Below are 18,325 nucleotides of genomic sequence, written 5' to 3'. Positions count from 1 at the left end.
AACATATTGACAATAGTAGTTTGCTGTGGTTCAAGCCTATCTAATGGTTCTCTGACTTTCCTTTAATTATTTGTGGTGCAACTAAATAAAATGTAAAATTGTTAAATACACCATATTGAACACTTGCACAGACATCTCAACGGGTACTATGAAAAAACATGGCATACGATGGCAATTAGAGGATTTTAATCATTTTCCTAATTATTAAAAAGTCCCATTTTTTAAATATAGAAAAGGGTTTAGTCATATCACAACACCTTAACTAAAATTCATGCTACCCCCTTGCTCATCCTTGCTGCTGGGGCTGTGTTGAGTTTTGTTTCTAAGCCTAAAGTACTGCCATTTGTTGTGCGTTTTGGAGACTAGTGTACTGGCATGTCCGACTACAGCTCAGTGCTCCAGCTAAAAGCAGATTTTGGCCATCATATTACAATGGCTAGAGCCTTTGTCTCCCAAAGCCCCTGCACAGGGTTAAAAGAAGAATTAGAAGAAGAGAATTAGTGTACAAGATGAACAAGTATATTAATTTACCAAGTGTTTTTATTTGTAACTTATATTGGTCGGGTCGGGTTCGGGACATCACTATTACTCACCATGACTACTGCAGGGTGCCCCTGGTTGCTTCAATACCTGAGCTGTGCCCATGGTACATGGAAGACAGATAGGTCTAAGGGAAGAAAGGAACATGTAAAGCCATTCATGTTTTCCTCACATGCTCTTCTCTCATTTATCCCAGTTGCACTTATATTTGAACCCAACTCATCTTCACTAATTTGTGCACTTTGCCACAATACGAATCAATGAATAAACCATTGCCTGCCCTGTAAACATCGAATAAAAACAACAGTATTTTCCCTGTCCCATAACCCTTTTCTTTGAATTGTCAATCATACTTTAGAAATCTATCTTTTAGGCTAGTAATGCTACACCTTACACTTTGGGGCAGGTTTATCAAGGTTCAAAGGGAAATTTTGAATTCAAATTTCGAATTTAGTTTGTCTCCAATGTTAATAAATACACCGCAAAGTGTAAGTTCCATTAAAGGAAAACTAAACCCCCCATTGTCCCCCCTCCACTGGTACCCCCTCCCTGCCTCCCCCCCATACCCCTGAATTCTTTCCCCTATAGAAATAGCGACCACACATGCAGAGTGAGCGCAGCGGAGCTCACAGATGCCATCCTCATCTCTCTGTGAAGTGAGCAGCATAATGGCCCATGCGCAGTTGGAGCAATCTTGTGGTTTGCGACAACTGCACATGCGCCGAAAGAGATGGAAATTGCTGAAGGGAAGAAGACACAAGATTACTGAAGAAAAGAAGATGGCGTCTGTGAGCTCTGCTGCGCTCACTCTGTATGTGCGGTCACTATTTCTAGAGGGGAAACAATTAAGGGGTAAGACTGTGCAGGGGGAGGCAAGGAGGGGGCCAGTGGGTTTAGTTCTCCTTTAAGGCCACTTTCTATTTTACTATGGGGTTACCATGACTTTCTTTCTACTTTTCATATTATCATATCTGCTCTACTGTTAGCCTGTCCTTTTATTTCCTATCATATTTAGCAATGTGCTACTGTCACCTGGCAGTGGCGGAGAATTCAATCTTCTTAGTCAGTTCAAGCAGGGCGATATCATAATCAAACGCTCTTTTGATGCCTTTGTCTACCTTGGATATTGGGTCATATTTAGGGTGTCTGTAGAAATTTTTTACAGGGTAATCCTTTCCATCTGTATTAAAGGGCAGAGAGGTTTGAGAAAAATGAGAACATTAGCAACAGAGTATTTTAAAAGAGGCAAACAACTATTTTTAACACGAGTCTGGTTGAAAGGGATTGTGTTTTACTTACTTTTTAAGAACAGATGTTACCATATTTTACATTGTATTAAATGGTTTAGATAAAGAATCTACAGTAACTGTGGGATGAGAAGAAGCTGCTACTTCCTTTCCAGTTATCCCCCGCCCAAAATGAAATTAGGGGCCTATTTATCATAAAAAAACAGTGCAAAAAGTTGTGAAAAATGAACATGGGCATGTAAAGGCAAAAAAATAAAATCCCATTTTTACTTTCTTTAATGAAAAAGAAATCTATCTCCAATTTACTTCAATTAAAAAATGTGTACCGTTTTTATAAGAAACCTGACTGTATGTAGTGAAATTCTCCCTTAATTTACTGCTGTGGATAGGAATTGTCAGACAGTCCCTAACTGCTCTGCAGGGAAACAATCATACTTATGAACAGCAGGGGGAGCCCCCGCCTTCCTTCCCAGCCATGCAGCACTCAAGCAGCTTTGTTTGCTTCTCTGGTATGACAATCCCTAAGCAGCCCAGACCACACTGAGCATTTGCGTAGTCTTGCAAAGATGTTTAACAAAGTTACAAGATGGTGACCCCCTGTGGCCAACTTTGAAAGCATAAATCATTTGTTTGATTAGGCTTGTGGTGCAGTAAGTTCATGTTTATGTTTTGTATACAAAATACAACATTTCTAGCCTTATTCTATTTTAGACTTTACTTTCCCTTTAAGAACTTGTGTAATCTTTTAAAGTTAATGGGGAAAAATAAAGTGCCAAGTAAGTTACTGGTGGAAGTCACGATGAAAAAAGCGTTAAAAAAATAAAGATGGATGGACACCATATTTCCCCATAGAATTTTCACGTGGCTGGTTACTTTAATGGTACATTTATACACAGAGGTCCCTTAAGTCAGTACACATCTTGATGAATAGTTTTTATGCAGAGATGCCTGGTGACATGTGCTGTATATGGTCGCATTGTGATAAATAGGCCCCCAATTTTTACAAAGAAAAGAAGAGCTCTTTAACTGTTTAAGTGGGAAACTGTTTAGTTTAAACACTATTGCTGAATTTGTGATGGCTGTTATCAGCTGTCCTTGCCATATGCATTAAAAATATATAAAAAAAAAAATTAAAATGCATTTTTTACCCTCAGATGTATAGCCATTGACTATGTACCACCATATAAAGATGGGGTGACGCCATTATTATAAAAGGAATCACACCGATTTTTAACACAACATTATGCCTTTCTTGTTTCCGTTTACAGTTTTAAGACTGAAATGTTAAAACAGTGGACTGGCAGTCAGTGATTTGATGGTTTTCAAATAGGATTCGGAAACAGGATTCGTTTCGGGATTTGGCCAGGATTCGGACTTTTTCAGCAGGATTCAGATTCAGCGAATCCTTCTGCCCGGCCGAACCGGATTCGAATCCTAATTTGCATATGCAAATTAGGGGCGGGTGGGAAATCGCGTGACTTTTTGTCACAAAACCGGGAAGTAAAAAGTGTTTTCTACTTCCCAGCCCTAATTTGCATATGCAAATTAGGATTCGGATTCGGTTCGGTATTCAGCCGAATCTTTCGCAAAGGATTCGGCCGAATCCAAAATAGTGGATTTAGTGCATCCCTATTAGTAACATTTTTATATTTTGCACGGGCTATCTATTTATCCAGTTTTTATTTTTACACTGATCTGTTCCTTTAATCGAACCATTCCTGCTTTAACAAATCTATTAGAAATAAAGGCTTCCGTTATCCCTTTATTGGTTCAGGGGAAACCCTAATAACATGACTCAAATGGCAAGGACCAAACTCAATTACCGGCCATCAGCTGTGAAAAAAACACCCCAAATTGTGGTAGAGATAACACAATTTGAAATATGCAAACAAGTTCCTTGAAACTAGGGTTGCTACCTGTCTGGATTTCACCCGTACAGCCCAGTTTTTGGACAGGCTGCCCAGGTGAAAAGTCCCTGTCCGGATTTCAAAATTAGGAAATCTGGACAGGACATTGAAGTGAATGACATGGATATCAGCCATTCGCTGGTCGCCATGTCATCAGTCCTGCCCCTGACGTCACCCGCTCCTCTTCCCCCTTACAGACCAACCTCATTTTCTGCTTGATAATCTGCAACAACCCCTAAGTTTAGCTTCTCAACAGCTGCTCAGAGCCCACTGAGCATGTGAGTGTCACAGACACTTTCCAAGATGGTGACCCCCTGTGACAAGTTTGAAGTCCTGGATCATTGCTGCTATTGACAAGCTGAAACTTTAGGCTGGTGCAATAAGGTCATTATATAAAATATGGCATTTTAAGCCATATTCACTTTTTAGGGTTTAGTAAACCTTAAAAATAAATGAATGTAAAATTAATGAGGGTGCTATTCTAAGCACTTTTGCAATGTACATTCATATTTGTTTTTGTTTAATTCCAATATGAATGAATTTTGTTACAACAGTGCCACCTGCTGGTAAGTTTCTGACCAGTCTGACCACCAAGTAGTCAAGGAAGTAGAGAGTAGAAAGAGGCCTGGTCTGATGTTCTTCTGCATAGGAACAATTTGAGAAAGGTTTCTAGTTTTTAAATAAAGCAGCCTTCTTTCTTTCTCCTGACAAATTCCTTGACTACTTGGTGGTCAGAATGGTTGGAAACTGACCAGCAGGTGGAGCTGTTGTTACAAATTTCATTCATGTTAACAATATATTAGTCTTAATTTTTCTAATTATTTCAATTATTTGCATTTTTCTTCTGACTCTTTCCAGATTTCAAATGGGGATCATTGACTGTAAGGCTACAAATGTATTGTATTGTTATTTCTACTTTTTATTACTCATCTTTCTATTTATTTCCTGTCCTATTCATATTCCAGGCATTTATTCAAAACAGTGCATGACTGCTGGTGAATTTAGACCATAGCAACCCGACTGATAAAATTGCTGAAGAAAAAGCTAAATAACTCCAAAACCATAGGTAATATAAAATGAAATGAAAATCTATTGAAGTCTAGCTCAGAATATCAATCTCTACGTCATACTAAAAGATATTTTAAAGGTGAACAACCCCTTTAAAGGGGAAGGAAACCTAGTCGGCGCAAACCCCCCACCCCCCCTACCGTGTGTTGCCCACCCTCCCTCCTCCCCCCTGGCCTACCCGTCCTGCTGGGCAAATGCCCCTAACTTGTTACTTACCCTTCTGCGCAGGTCCAGTCCAGGGAGTTCACAGACGACATCTTCTTCCTGCTTTGAACGGCGCATGTGTAGTAGGATCATTTCGCCGGTACGATCTACTGCGCATGCGCGTGACTTTTGGCGCCAAAACGCCGTTCACAGCAGGAAGAAGATCGCGTGGAAGAAGATGTCGTCTGTGAACTCCCTGGACTGGACCTGCACAGAAGGGTAAGTAACAAGTTAGGGGCATTTGCCCAGCGGGACTGGTAGGCCAGGGGGGAGGAGGGAGGGTGGGCAACAAACGGGAGGGGGGTGGGGGGTTTGCGCCGACTAGGTTTCCTTCCCCTTTAAGGAAGCTTAATCAGTGGTATGGGAGGGTTAAATGTTTAATGATTTATGTTTATGATCTCCTTATCTTTCTGCTCTGCTTCAGAGGCTCAAGCAGGCAAGACCTGTATGGTAGCCTATAACAAATGGCATCTTGACACAATCAATGTTGTGTACAAGTAATAAATATTTCTGATGGGGTAGTTGTACATTTCAGAGCTCTTGTATCCTACAATAAAGAGCAGACTCAATTTTCTCTGAAAGGTTCATCTACTACATACACATACTCTTTCCTAGGGCAGCTCTCCATGACATCAAGGAACCTCTCCCTTTTCTTTGAAAACACTCACCAACTATAACTTGTATTTTTTGATTTTTATCATCCAGGTGGAAGCAGTGAGCAGCTGTCAAGATGAAATATGGAGACAGGATCGTTCCTTTACAGTATTGTACGCCGCTGGACTGAAAAAAACAACAGATAGTGGAAAAACGCATACTTATAGCTACCTGCTAAATATCGAGTTGGTACATGGTAATAGTCATCCAATGCTTTTTAAATTAAAGTGTTACATATATAACAACATGACTAATTGCAAGTCTTCATACATAACTTTTATTATGTTACTGAAAATAAACTTTTCATTTGATCTTGTTTATTTATTCTGTATGTTTTATTGAATGAATAACCTTTCTATTCTGGCTCTCTCAAGTCTATAGTTAAAAATACATTTCAGGTTGATCATTTTTATTTATTAATCTTGTAACTGATCTTGTTTATTTATTCTGTATTTTTTTTGAATGAATAAAATTTCTATTCTGGCTCTACAGCTAAAAAAAAATACATTTCAGGTTGTCAGGGTCACTGAACTTTGCAACCAAAAATGTAGTTTATTATTGTTATTCTAATTTTTGTACAGGTTTATTTTTTCTTGTTTTTTCTTCCTCATTTCATCTTTCATTATGATTTCAAAACTGCTCCCTGGTTGCCAGGGTAAATACCTACAGTTATAGGAATCCTTATCTGGAAATCAAGAAAGCGCAGAATTCTGGAAAGGCCATCTCCCATTTTAAGCAAATTATTCACATTTTACAAAACCCAACACTATTAGGTTTATTCATATTTTAAATGTTTTTTAGTAACTGGAAAATCTCATGTCCCAAGCATTGTAGAAAATCAGTTAATCAGTGAACTAGCTTCAGGTCCGGATTTGTGCAGCTCCCCACAATAATATTTAAATATTTAAATATATATATTTAAATATTCTTAGGCTGAAACTGCAAATATGTTAAATATATTAATTTAAAAAATCAAATAAAAAAATCATTTTTTACCATGTAACTATGGGTTTGGACTAACCAGTTAATTATTGCTTAATTATGCTCATTATCCTCTATCCCCTGTCATTTTTCTTTGAAATGTCCAGCAGGCAGCATGGCGTCAACACTTTCAGAATAGGGAGACTTGAGTCATTATAACACAGGTCTAAGTGGATAAGGGTCATGGATGTAATATTTGTAATACTTTCTCACTATTTAAAAGGAGAAAAAAAGACTGCTTTTATAGAAGCCTTGCTTCAGCCATTTCTGTTTTTCCTAAGGAGAATTTTTAGACTGTGACTAAAGCTGATGCTCATGTGTGACGCTGGAAGTTATATAAGAAAACGGATAACTTCTAGAACATTGGTCCCCAACTTTTATTACCCATGAGCAAGATTCTGATGTAAAAAGAGTTGGGTAGCAACACAAGCATGAAACACATTCCTGGGGGTGCCAAAATAAGGGCTGTGATTGACTATTTGGTAGACCCTACATGGACTGGCAGCCTACAGGAGTATCTGTTTTTTATGCAACCAAAACTTGCCTTGCAAATTCAAAAATAAGCACCTGCTTTTGGGCCACTGGGAGCAACATCCAAGGAATTGTGGAGCAACATGTTGCATGTGAGTCACTGGTTGAGGATCAATGTTCTAGAATATAGAAATTAGACTATCCCAGTTTCAGTGAAGCTGTGTGATTGTGGCACAAGCACAACTTATCTTGAAAGTGCAGTTCGATACACAATTAGTGCCAATTATCACCATTAATATGGTCCGTAACATTGCCCTTCACTGCTATTGCATTTACCCAGCATTCACCCAGTTGTATTCCAGCTTTTTTGCCTAGCTCCACAGAACCAGAAAAGTTCAGTTACAGGTTCTATCATTCTCAGCCAATGATTCAACATATTTTTGCAATTACTTACAGTAATAGTTATTTTAGCAATCCAGGGAAACATCACCAATGACCTTAGCTTCTCATCTACCTCCACTGAATGATATTTTGACAGACCACAGGTATCCAGGACATCTGATTCATCTGAGGACAGGCATAGGAATCAGGTAGAAACAATGTAAAAGAAGATTTACTTGGTAATGTCCATGTACAATATCACTGTTCATTGTGCTTTGTCAGCTCCAGACTTAAACCACCTTAGCAATGGCCATCTGGGACATATAAGTTGCATAGCAATGTCCCATTTCTTGTTTAACTATAGAAATGCAGGCCATAAATGGTTCTTGCGTGTTTCAAACTTCAGCACTAAGAATGCAGCAATGGAATCTGCAGATACTCCAATATATTCTTTGCCTTCATTACCCAAGAAGTAAAGAGAATAATTCAGATGCAGTGTTTTATACCGAGAAAGCATCTCTTGTCTTTCCAAAAAATTATACTCTGTATAAAACCATACCTGATATATTAGAGTAAAGTGATGGTGTGGTACTGTTCTTTTAAAAACCTGGCTGGTGCATTTTTTTCCTAAAAATAGTAGCAGCCTAGAGAAAAATAAACTTACTGAGCTCAATTGGTGGAACCCAACATTTTTGTATCAGTGGATTCACCTTTCCTTTTCCTTTAAAAAGGAAGCCTTTATAAATGATTACTCAAGAAAAAAAGTGGATAAACCCCTCTGCCTTACTCTATATCTACAAACCAATATACCTTTCTCAGCAATGCCCTATTTATTTTCAGTTTTTGCTTTCTTTTTTTGCCTTCTCATAGACAATAAAAGGTTCAGCTAACTTGAATGCTTTAAATGCAATTTTTGTTTTAGCAATCTCAATGCTAACTTTATTATTGAACCATACCGTTTTGTTTGCTTCAGCTGTCTCTGTTACTGAGGGGAACTTATAGAGATGTATATTTGTTAAGTAGCATATTGTGGGCCCCATACACAAGCCAATAAAAGTTGCCAACTCAGTCTTCCAGACGGAATCATCAGCTTATTGGCCAGTACATAAGAGCCCATCTTCGGGACTGCCTGACCAGTATTTGGCCAAAAATTAATGTAATGTCTTTCCTACCCAACATCAGTTCGAAGAATTCCTTCATTTTATTTACGTTCTCCAGGTGGAAGGTGTGAACTTCTTTGTCTTTCTTGGATGCAAGTTCATTGATCTCAGGTTGATCAATGTCTGAACCCAGGCCAAAGACATAAACATCTAAACAGGAGGAAGAAAGTGTGTATTATTTAATTTTCTTATACTCAAATCTAACAGGGAAAAATAAATGGCAATATGAGTTTCATATGGAAATAAGATCCTTTCTAAATATAATCAGTTAAACATTCTGTACCAGTTCTGGAAAAATCAAGTTACTCTTCATCTGTTACCTTTGAGCAACATTCAGATGTAAGAAGAGTTGGGGATAAATACTAATGCATGAAAATATTCCTAGGTATTGCAAAATAAGGGTTGTGATTGATCAATTGGTAGCCCCTATGTGGACTGGCAGCCTACAGGAGGCTCAGTTTGGCAGTAGACCTGTTTTTTTATGCAACCGAAACTTTCCTTCAAGCCTGGAATTCAAAATGAAGCACCCGTCTTGAGGCTACTGTCAGCAACATCCAAGGGGTTGGTGAGCAACATGATCACTGCTCTACACTATCCCTCTCTCAGCATTCACATTAAACAGATTGCAGTAAAACCCCAATTTTATCTTTTTCAGGGGACCAGGAAAAAATTATGAAAAATCCAGGAAAATGTAAAATGAGGGAAAATTGTTAAAGCAACTTTTTCAAGTACTGAAAGGATATAAACACACGATTCAGTTTTACTGTGAGATAAAATATTTACTGTGTTAAAGAGATACTGACACCAGGAATTAATATTATTATTAATATTAATACATAATATTGTCTTCGCATACGATTTATAATTTTGCCAAGTATTTATAATTTTGTAAAAAGTATTTACAGATGCTTTTACATTACCCATCTGATCCCCCATGTTCCTCTCTGAGGGGGCTGCCATATTTGAGCTTCAGTAGTCCGTTAGCATTAGAAACTTTGACTGACATGTTGAGATGGGACAGTCAGGTTGGCAAAACAATCAGATTTAGGAACTTCAAGTGAAAATTACTTACAACAGCAGAACTATCAGTGAAAAACATGATCAACATGAGCCATAGGTAACTTTTGATGTACATTAATATTTTGAATACTCAATTTTGTTGTCAGCATCACTTTAATAACAAGGTTAAAGCATTGCAGAGTTAAATAATATTTTCAGAAAACAAAGAAATATTTGGGTACATCAGGACAAAATATTTATATAAAATATGGGAAACCAAACTTAAAATCAGGGAACTTAAAAGCAATGTTTTACTGTATATTTAAATTAACATTTCATATAAGTAAAATATTTTCACAATAAATAAATTATTTCTAACAGTATGTGCCTCTGGATAATCCCTTATATAAATACTGCCATTCGACAAAGCAAAATATTCTATTATTAGACCTGATTTTGGCCAATACTGAAATCTTAATGTGCTGACATGTTTTTTTAATGGAAATCCTTTTTACACATGTTGCAGATCCCTTGGTTAATAAAATGTGCTGCTCTAATCTCCGTGATGTGGATTTTAAAGCTCTTATGATGAGGAAAAAAGTCATATATGGCTCAAGGACACACATAATTCAGGCAGAAAAACACTTCTGTGGATATTGGAAAGACAGAATAAATAGAATGATTTACATACCCAAATATTCTAATCGTGGGTTTTCCGTCCTTATTCCAATGTCTAAGAACCGAATGATCAATTTCATTTCTTCTCGAGGGTCACCTCCCATATTAAACTTTCCTAGAGGCACAAATAATTAACTATGTAAATAAGTGTGTATGTTTATCTGATGCTGAAATTTAAACCATTAGTTTCATTTTGTATTGCTGGCATGCATATATTGGACAAATATGATAAGTACTTGTCTCAGGCTGACATTAAGACTTTGGCACTAGATGCCTATACTGGGAGAGTGGCACATGCATGTTTAAATAATGACTCTTATTATGAAGATGAACGTGACTTGTAGGCCTTGGCTGTTAAAGATGTAGGTCCTGCTTTACATAATTTAGTTAGTAATGACTAGTGCTGGCTCTAGGAAAGAACAGGGACATAGCCTAGGGGCCCAGTATGATCAGGGGGCCATCTTGCTTTTTTCAATTATTATTTATATTTTATTTACACTGTTGGGTCCGATCAGGCACAGCTGCAGGGAGAATACCAGGAACGGTGCCAAGCTTGACCCGAATTAGAGAGCTTGGGGGCACGTGTGGCTGGTTCTGTTTGTTTGCAAACTATACCCCCAAACAATGTAGGTCTCTATTAAAAGATACTGAGTAAAACAGCTCATGTGTAAAACCCGGCTTCATGTAAATGAACCATTATCATAATAATATACTTTTTTAGTAGTATGTGCCATTGGGTAATCATAAATAGAAAATTGCCATTTTAAAAAATAAGGGCCGCCCCCTGAGATCGTACGATTCACTGTGCACACATACAAACCACATGTAAGGTCACATGAGCCAATTAACAGACAGAGTTCTGCCTTTTGCTTCAACACTTCTTCCTGTTACAGTTAGTGTTGTAGTATTTCTGGTCAGGTGATCTCTGAGGCAGCACAGAGGCAAGAGATGTAAAAGGGCAATATTTATGTAAATATATATTCCAGTTTGGTAAGATTCTTAAATATGTCATTCAATTTGATATAAAATCAGTTGCTTAAGTATTCATTTTGGGGGTATAGTTTTCCTTTAATTACCCAATTTGCTGTTTGTTCACAGGCCAAATATTATTAACGTAACATCCTGCCTGGGATTGAAGCAGTGATTTGGTGTTGTTAGTGCTGTCCACATTGCCTCTATGCAATATGAGCAGACAGCTAAGGTCCTGGTTCACCGCTTTTGCTATTCCTGTATATTCAAATAGGCATGGCTCGTTTCCCTTGTTGTTAATCTACTCACAGGTGTTCTGAGTTAGTCATTATTCTGGCTATATAACCCTCTGCTCTGCACTGACTCACTGCCCATTACAGGATCAGCGTGTTTGGTCCTAGGTGCTCTGTTCCCTGTGATTTCTGTTCCTTTGGTTCCTGCTCCTGTTCCCTGGTTATGACCCTGACTTGTTCCTGACCACCTCAAGTTTGCCTCATGATTCTGCTCCTGTTCTCTGGTTCTGACCTGGCCTGTCTGACTACATCCATCTTCTTCCCTAGACTAGACTAGACAGACATTGGGCGCCCTTGTCTGCCCTTGTGGGAGTACTGGATTCTTGTGCGCTAAGTCCTAGTGAGCAGGGACCTCGAATCAGTGGATGTGATTTACTTAGACTTTGCTAAAGCATTTGATACAGTGCCACACAGAAGGTTACTGGTTAAATTAAGGAATGTTGGCCTGGAACATAGTATTTGCACCTGGATAGAGAACTGGCTAAAATAGAATTATAAAAAGTGGTGGTAAATGGAACATTTTCTAATTGGACCAGTCTTGTTAGTGGAGTAATGCAGGGCTCTGTACTTAGTCCTTTGCTTTTCAACTTGTTTATTAATGACCTGGAGGTGGGCATTGAAAGTACTGTTTCTATTTTTGCTGATGATACAAAATTGTGCAGAACTATAGGTTCCATGCAGGATGCTGCCACTTTGCAGAGTGATTTCACTAAGCTGGAAAACTGGGCAGCAAACTGGAAAATGACGTTTCCTTAACTGAGAAGAAACTGTTTTTTTTTTGTAAATAACAAGTTGTCTAATTCTGGGCAGTGTCATTCTGTGGCTACTAAAGCAAATAAAGTTCTGTCTTGCATAAAAAATGGCATAAACTCAAGGGATGAAAACATAATTTTGCCTTTTTATAGGTCCCTGATAAGGCCTCATCTGGAGTAAGCAGTGCAGTTTTGGATATAAATGAGCTGGAGAGAGTGCAGAGACTAAGTGCAACTAAACTGGTTAGAGAGATGGAAGACTTAAATTATGAGGGTAGATTGTCAAGGTTGGGGTTGTTTTCTCAGGAAAAAGGTGCTTTTGAGGGGACATGATTAGACTTTACAAGTACATTAGAGGACATTATAGACAAATAGCAGGGGACCTTTTTACCCATAAAGAAGATCACCGCACCAGGGGCCACCCCTTCAGACTAGAGGAATATAACTTTAATTTGAAGCTACGTAGGGGGTTCTTCACAGTCAGGACAGTGAGGTTGTGGAATGCACTGCCGGGTGATGTTGTGATGGCTGATTCAGTTAATGCATTTAAGAATGGCTTGGATGATTTCTTGGACAGACATAATATCAAAGGCTATTGTGATACTAAACTCTATAGTTAGTTTAGATATGGGCATATATATAATTTATGTGAGGGTATGGAGGTGAGTGTATGGATGCTGGATTTTATTTGGAGGGGTTGAACTTTATGGACTTTATCTTTTTTCAACCTGATTTAACTATGTAATTATGTAAGCCGAGTAGCTGAGGGCCAGGCCCAAAGCCAAAGGTGGCTGTTATAGAATGAAGATCACACCTAGACAGGAATCCAAGCACTCCCCAGGGTTTGTGTTTGCCATTCATGCCAATTAGAATGCTGATATCAAACTATGAAATACAGCAGCCTTTTGAGTGGCTACATGCCATAGTAGAGCATTCTGACCCCAATCCTCAAGCTGTCCTTAGTTGTATGAGAAAGCTGCTTTATGTAAGAAGTGTATTGGTCTGGTTCTGTATAAGAAAATACATACGGACATCGTAGGATATTGAATAGTGTAGGATAATATTAATTACCATCTGTCATGAGTAGAATAACATTGTGGATCTTCATAAAATCTGCTTTTTTGCCTTCTTTCTCGTATGCCAGCTCCTGCTCAATTAGATGCTCATAAATGGAGTGTAGAGCAGCACGTGTGTTGGTTCCTTGCTTATCTGCATGATCTGCAGTGAAAAAAAGAAAAGGAAAGTGGTGGTCTGTTATTTGAAGTGAGGGACATTGGAAATAAAACTTAAGCAAGAAGAAGTAGTATTATGGAAATAAAGATGGGGCAGCATGGAAAGTACGGCATGAGATTTACAAAATTAAGATTTACCATAAAGAGCAATGGTCGACAAATGAAACGAAAGAATCAAATTTTATGGTTTCATCTTTGTTACCAGTGAAGTTTACCTCTGTTGTTTTCTGTATATTCATCTTAAAAACATCAACCAAAATCAAAGGCTCAGCAACATATAAGGGCAGCGTCACATGGGGCCAATTCAAGTGCTTTGTCCAGCATTTTTCATCGTGGGCAAATGCATGCATTACATTTTGAATATTATGCTCTGTTCTTAAATGAGCCAAAGTGCATATTCCAAATATTCTGCACTCTTCGTCAGCCTGACTTGATCGAAGGGAGCTCACAGTGTGAGAGCGAAGCAATGTTGTGTAACGCACATGCGTACAATTAAGCATCTGATGTCACTCACATAATGAGCATGTTGCTGCACTCACTCATTATGTTCATGGTAGGGGGGAGACTATTTTAGGGTGAAAGGTGCAAGGTTAAAGGAAAACTATACCCCCCAAAAAATGAATACTTAAGCAACAGAGGGTTTATATCATATTAAGTGACATATTAAAGAATCTTACCAAACTGGTATATATATATATATTTAAGTAAATATTGCCCTTTTACATCTCTTGCCTCGAACCACCATTTTGTGATGGTTTCTGTGTTGCCCCGGAGATCATCAGACCAGAAATACTACAACTCTAAGGGGCAGATTTTTCAAGGGTCTAAGTGAAAATTCGAATGTTCGGATTAAAATTTTGAATTTAAAAATTCAAAATTTTGAGTTTATTTTAGAGTAATTTGACTTGGGAATAGTTAGAGTTTTTAAAAAAAATTAAAATTCGAATTTTGAAATTTATCATATCCTGGCCCATTTAGAATTCCACTATTCGCCACCTTAAACCTGCCGAATTGCTGTTTTATCTTATCGGGGACGCCCAAGAATCAATTTGGAGTTGTTTGGAGACATCCTGAAAATCGAGATTTTTTTTGGTGAAAAAACTCAAATCTAATTTGTTTCGAATTTGCGGGTCTATCCCATTCACCCGTAATTTGAAAAATTAATTTTATTTTTTTTAAAAAAAAATTCCAGCGGAGGCCGGGGCCGGTATTACAAATTTACCCGCAATGTAGCTGTTGGTAAATTTGTGATGACCAGTCAAATTGCTCCCAGCCTGCCTCTGATTCACCCCAGCCCGGCCCTTTCTAGCTAAAATACTTTCAGATTCCACGCCCCTCGGTTTGGCCCTGTGACATCACTGTTCCACCCATTTCTGTCACGTCCCTCCATCTCGTGGACCCGCCCCCACCTTAGCCGGTAAAGTTTTTCCGGCAACCCTATTATTGCCTGATACATATAAGCATGGAACATGTACATAAAGTAAGTGATAAAATGCTTTAGTCATGCTGTGCACCAACTTACTATTATACTGAAAATCTTCCAGATGTTTTGTCACAGCTTCAGCGTCATTACTATCTGGATCTCTGAGAGAAACCACTGCGATTGCTACAGAAGCATATGAGATAATGCAATACCGAGGCTTTATATCATAATCAGCCATCTGCAGAGTAAAAAGAAGTCAAATTAAAGGGGCTGTGGGAATATTAGCAACTATTGTATCAATTCTAACAACTCTCTTTAATGAAACTCAGGGATTCTGCTCAGCAGGGACAAAGAGAACAAATGTATCAACTAAATGTATCAATTTAGAACATTTACAGAGCGGCGACCCCCTCCCAGAGATAGGTGAAGATTTATGTATAATTGTATTTATTTAATTCTAAGTGAGGCACAATCATCAGGTGGCAAACCTAATGGCTGGGGAGTGGGCTAGTGTTGCTCCCTCAGCACTCAAAACATGTGCAATATATGGCATACCTTTTCAATGAATAGTTTACTGGCTTCTTTGGCCTCTTCAAATTTCTCTTCCCCAACACTTTTGGAAGTATCCAGGACAATGAAGATGTTCATTAAACCATCCTTTAATATCTGCACACTTCGATCACTTCTGTCTATGGGAGAAAAAGAAAGAAAATCAAAGGATTGGCAGTGGAAGAAAGAAGGAAAACCAACATAAATATTAAATGTACACGTGTAAAATCTTATAGAAGCACAAAGGGGTTTTGAGGGCAGCACTGGACAAATTGGGAATAATGAGAAAACAGGGTGATATAATTTCAGATGTATTTATGTAGTTGAAAAGCTTTTTCTGATATTACCAGTTCAAGGTAATTGTATTTTCCCTAGTGTCTTGTTGGGTATCTGTATGTAATTCATTCCAGCACTGTGCACTTGCTCTTGTGTTTGTAATGTAAATAAACCCTTTGGACCTCAATGCTAATATTTTGTATACTTGCCAACTGGAAACTAGATCATCATTAGCTTGTCTGACAATTACAGATGAAAGGCAGCCACGTAATCCTCATTGTTCCAGAGGGTTTCTGCAGGTAGTGTTTGGAATTCAATGGCATACTGGATAGCACTAGGGATGGGCGAATTTGACCCGTTTCGCCCATTAAAATCTATGGGCATCAAAAAAATACACAATGTCATACAAGTCTTTGGGCATCATCAATTTTTCAGTGAAACAAGGCGAAAAATTTTGCCCATCCCTAGATAGCACTTCAATTCCCTTGAGATGAGAAGATGCTGCATCTACACATACTGTAGCATATAAAATGGTCTGAAGGAAGACTTTGGCATAGTTGATAAGGGGAGAATTCTTTTCCCAGAAAGGAGACGCCCATTCCAGCTCTCCAAGACAGAGATGACATATTCGGAAGTATAGAGAGTAGGTTGCATTTCAAATTGTAAAAGGCTTCACAAAGTCTCTTCAGGCCTGAGGATCTCCTTTGTAGCACAGGGGTGGTGGACTGCATTATTGCTATGGAAGATGGAGAGGCAGCTGCAGCATGGAGAACTTCAGACACCAAAGGAGTAGTATGCATCAGAGAGAGTAGGGCTTCTAGGACTTGCCATGTGCAAGACTGCTGAGCTTCATAGGTTTTCATACAAGTTGCCATGTTGTGTAAAGTTTACAATCAGAGAGGTGCTTCATCAGTATGGTCCATGGCCTGAATATACTGTTAAGGCCCAATGGCCCTTTATAGGTGGAAGTCTGGACCAAATAGGAAGCAGAATTCAGAAAGTTCAATTCACGGTATCCAAGAGGTTGAGAGAGTTCAAAGTCGGATTCATGCAAAAGGCGGAGGCAGGCAACAAGGAACAAAGTCAGAATCCAAGCAAAAAGTCGGGACCCAAGTCAAAAAAGTAATTTAGACACAACCAGGAACTTTACAGAAAAATACCTATAGTTGGGTGTATGTATGTCTTTGGTGTCTATTTATATTGAATTTGCACACCAAGTGTGGAGTGATGACATCACGAGCTTACACAATGATGTCATCATCTCACTACACCCATGTGATGGCTATGGGTGCTGCCATTTTAGATGTGGCATGGAAGAGGAGAGGACTGCAACTGAGCTCTCCTTACATCTTACATATTTTGCTGATTCAGTACATGTTTTGCACAGAGCAGCTAAAGGCATATAGGGGGCATATAGGTTGATCTAGAAAACATTTCAGGTTGCATTTGGATACATGAAGGAATGTTAAAGGGATTCTGTCATGATTTCTATTTCTAAATTACATGTTTATGATACAAATAATTTACAATATAAAATGTTATTCTTGAACCAATGTTATAAACTCTTTTAAAAGTCTCAGTTGTCAATCGTATATTGCCTGCCCCTCCTCTAGGCATAGGGGCAGGGCAGGAAATCACTTTCCATTCTGCTCTTCCTAGATGTCACTGCACTCCCAACATTCCCCCTCCGTTCTCATCATCTAATTGTTTAGCCAGAGCATGGGCTAGGCAGGTATCAGACCCCACATTCTGGTGCACAAACAAGATTTTAGCATGATGCAAAGCTTGTTCAAAAAAATGGCTGCTGCCTACTCGCTGTGATTATGAATTCCAAGACAAAAAAAAATGAAATAATTTTTATAGTGTAAGTTAAGTTTATTTTGCTTGACCAACATCATAAAATAGGATTTGGCATTATTTCTTAAGGTGAAAAGTCCCCTTTAAGTGGTGTGTTTCGACAGAATTCAGAATTTTTCAAGATGCAAAACTGGGAATGGGTTTGACATGATGTACATAAATATAGCATTATGAGGCAGATTTATCAACGGTTGAGGTGAATTTTCAAATGAAAAAAATTCCAATTCCGAGCTATTTTTTGTGTACTTTGACTCGGAAATAGTCCAAATTCAATTCGAATTTGAAAAAAATGAGAATATCGAAATTTATCCTGTACTGTCTCTTTAAAAATTCGACTTCCACCATTCGCCATCTTAAACCTGCCGAATTGCTGTTTTAGCCTATGGGGGACCTCCTAGAACCTATATGGAGTCAATTGGTGGACTTTGAAAAATCAAAGTTTTTTTTGGGAAAAACTTTGAATCGTATTCGATCGTATTAAATTCGAACGATTCGAATTCGGCCGAATACGGACGTATTCGATCGAAAATGGACCTATTTGACAACAAAAAAACCTTTGCCTTAATTTCGGTTGGTATTTTTGAATTCAAATTTCAAAGTTTTTTCAGTTTGAAATTTGCCCCTTAGTACTATGTAAATATAAAACCATTCTACTACAGGAAAGTAACTACAGGGGGCTATACC

At 38.3% G+C, this 18,325-nt stretch overlaps 1 protein-coding gene across 1 annotated transcript in view; it reads right to left on the bottom strand.

The window, feature by feature from the left end:
• The window catches only part of cfb.S (complement factor B S homeolog), a 38,567-nt gene that overhangs the window by 9,422 nt on the left and 10,820 nt on the right, over window positions 1-18,325 (bottom strand). Inside the window, 9 exon segments of the mRNA NM_001085578.1 lie at window positions 594-667; window positions 1,573-1,720; window positions 5,635-5,746; window positions 7,527-7,639; window positions 8,626-8,763; window positions 10,304-10,405; window positions 13,376-13,522; window positions 15,059-15,197; window positions 15,515-15,648. Coding sequence (NP_001079047.1) covers window positions 594-667; window positions 1,573-1,720; window positions 5,635-5,746; window positions 7,527-7,639; window positions 8,626-8,763; window positions 10,304-10,405; window positions 13,376-13,522; window positions 15,059-15,197; window positions 15,515-15,648 — 1,107 coding nt within the window.

The sequence above is a fragment of the Xenopus laevis genome, chromosome 8S (genome assembly GCF_017654675.1).
Source record: "Xenopus laevis strain J_2021 chromosome 8S, Xenopus_laevis_v10.1, whole genome shotgun sequence".
NCBI classification, from domain to species: domain Eukaryota; kingdom Metazoa; phylum Chordata; class Amphibia; order Anura; family Pipidae; genus Xenopus; species Xenopus laevis.
Note: the sequence above shows the minus strand (reverse complement) of the source record. Positions and strands in the feature narration are given on the sequence as shown.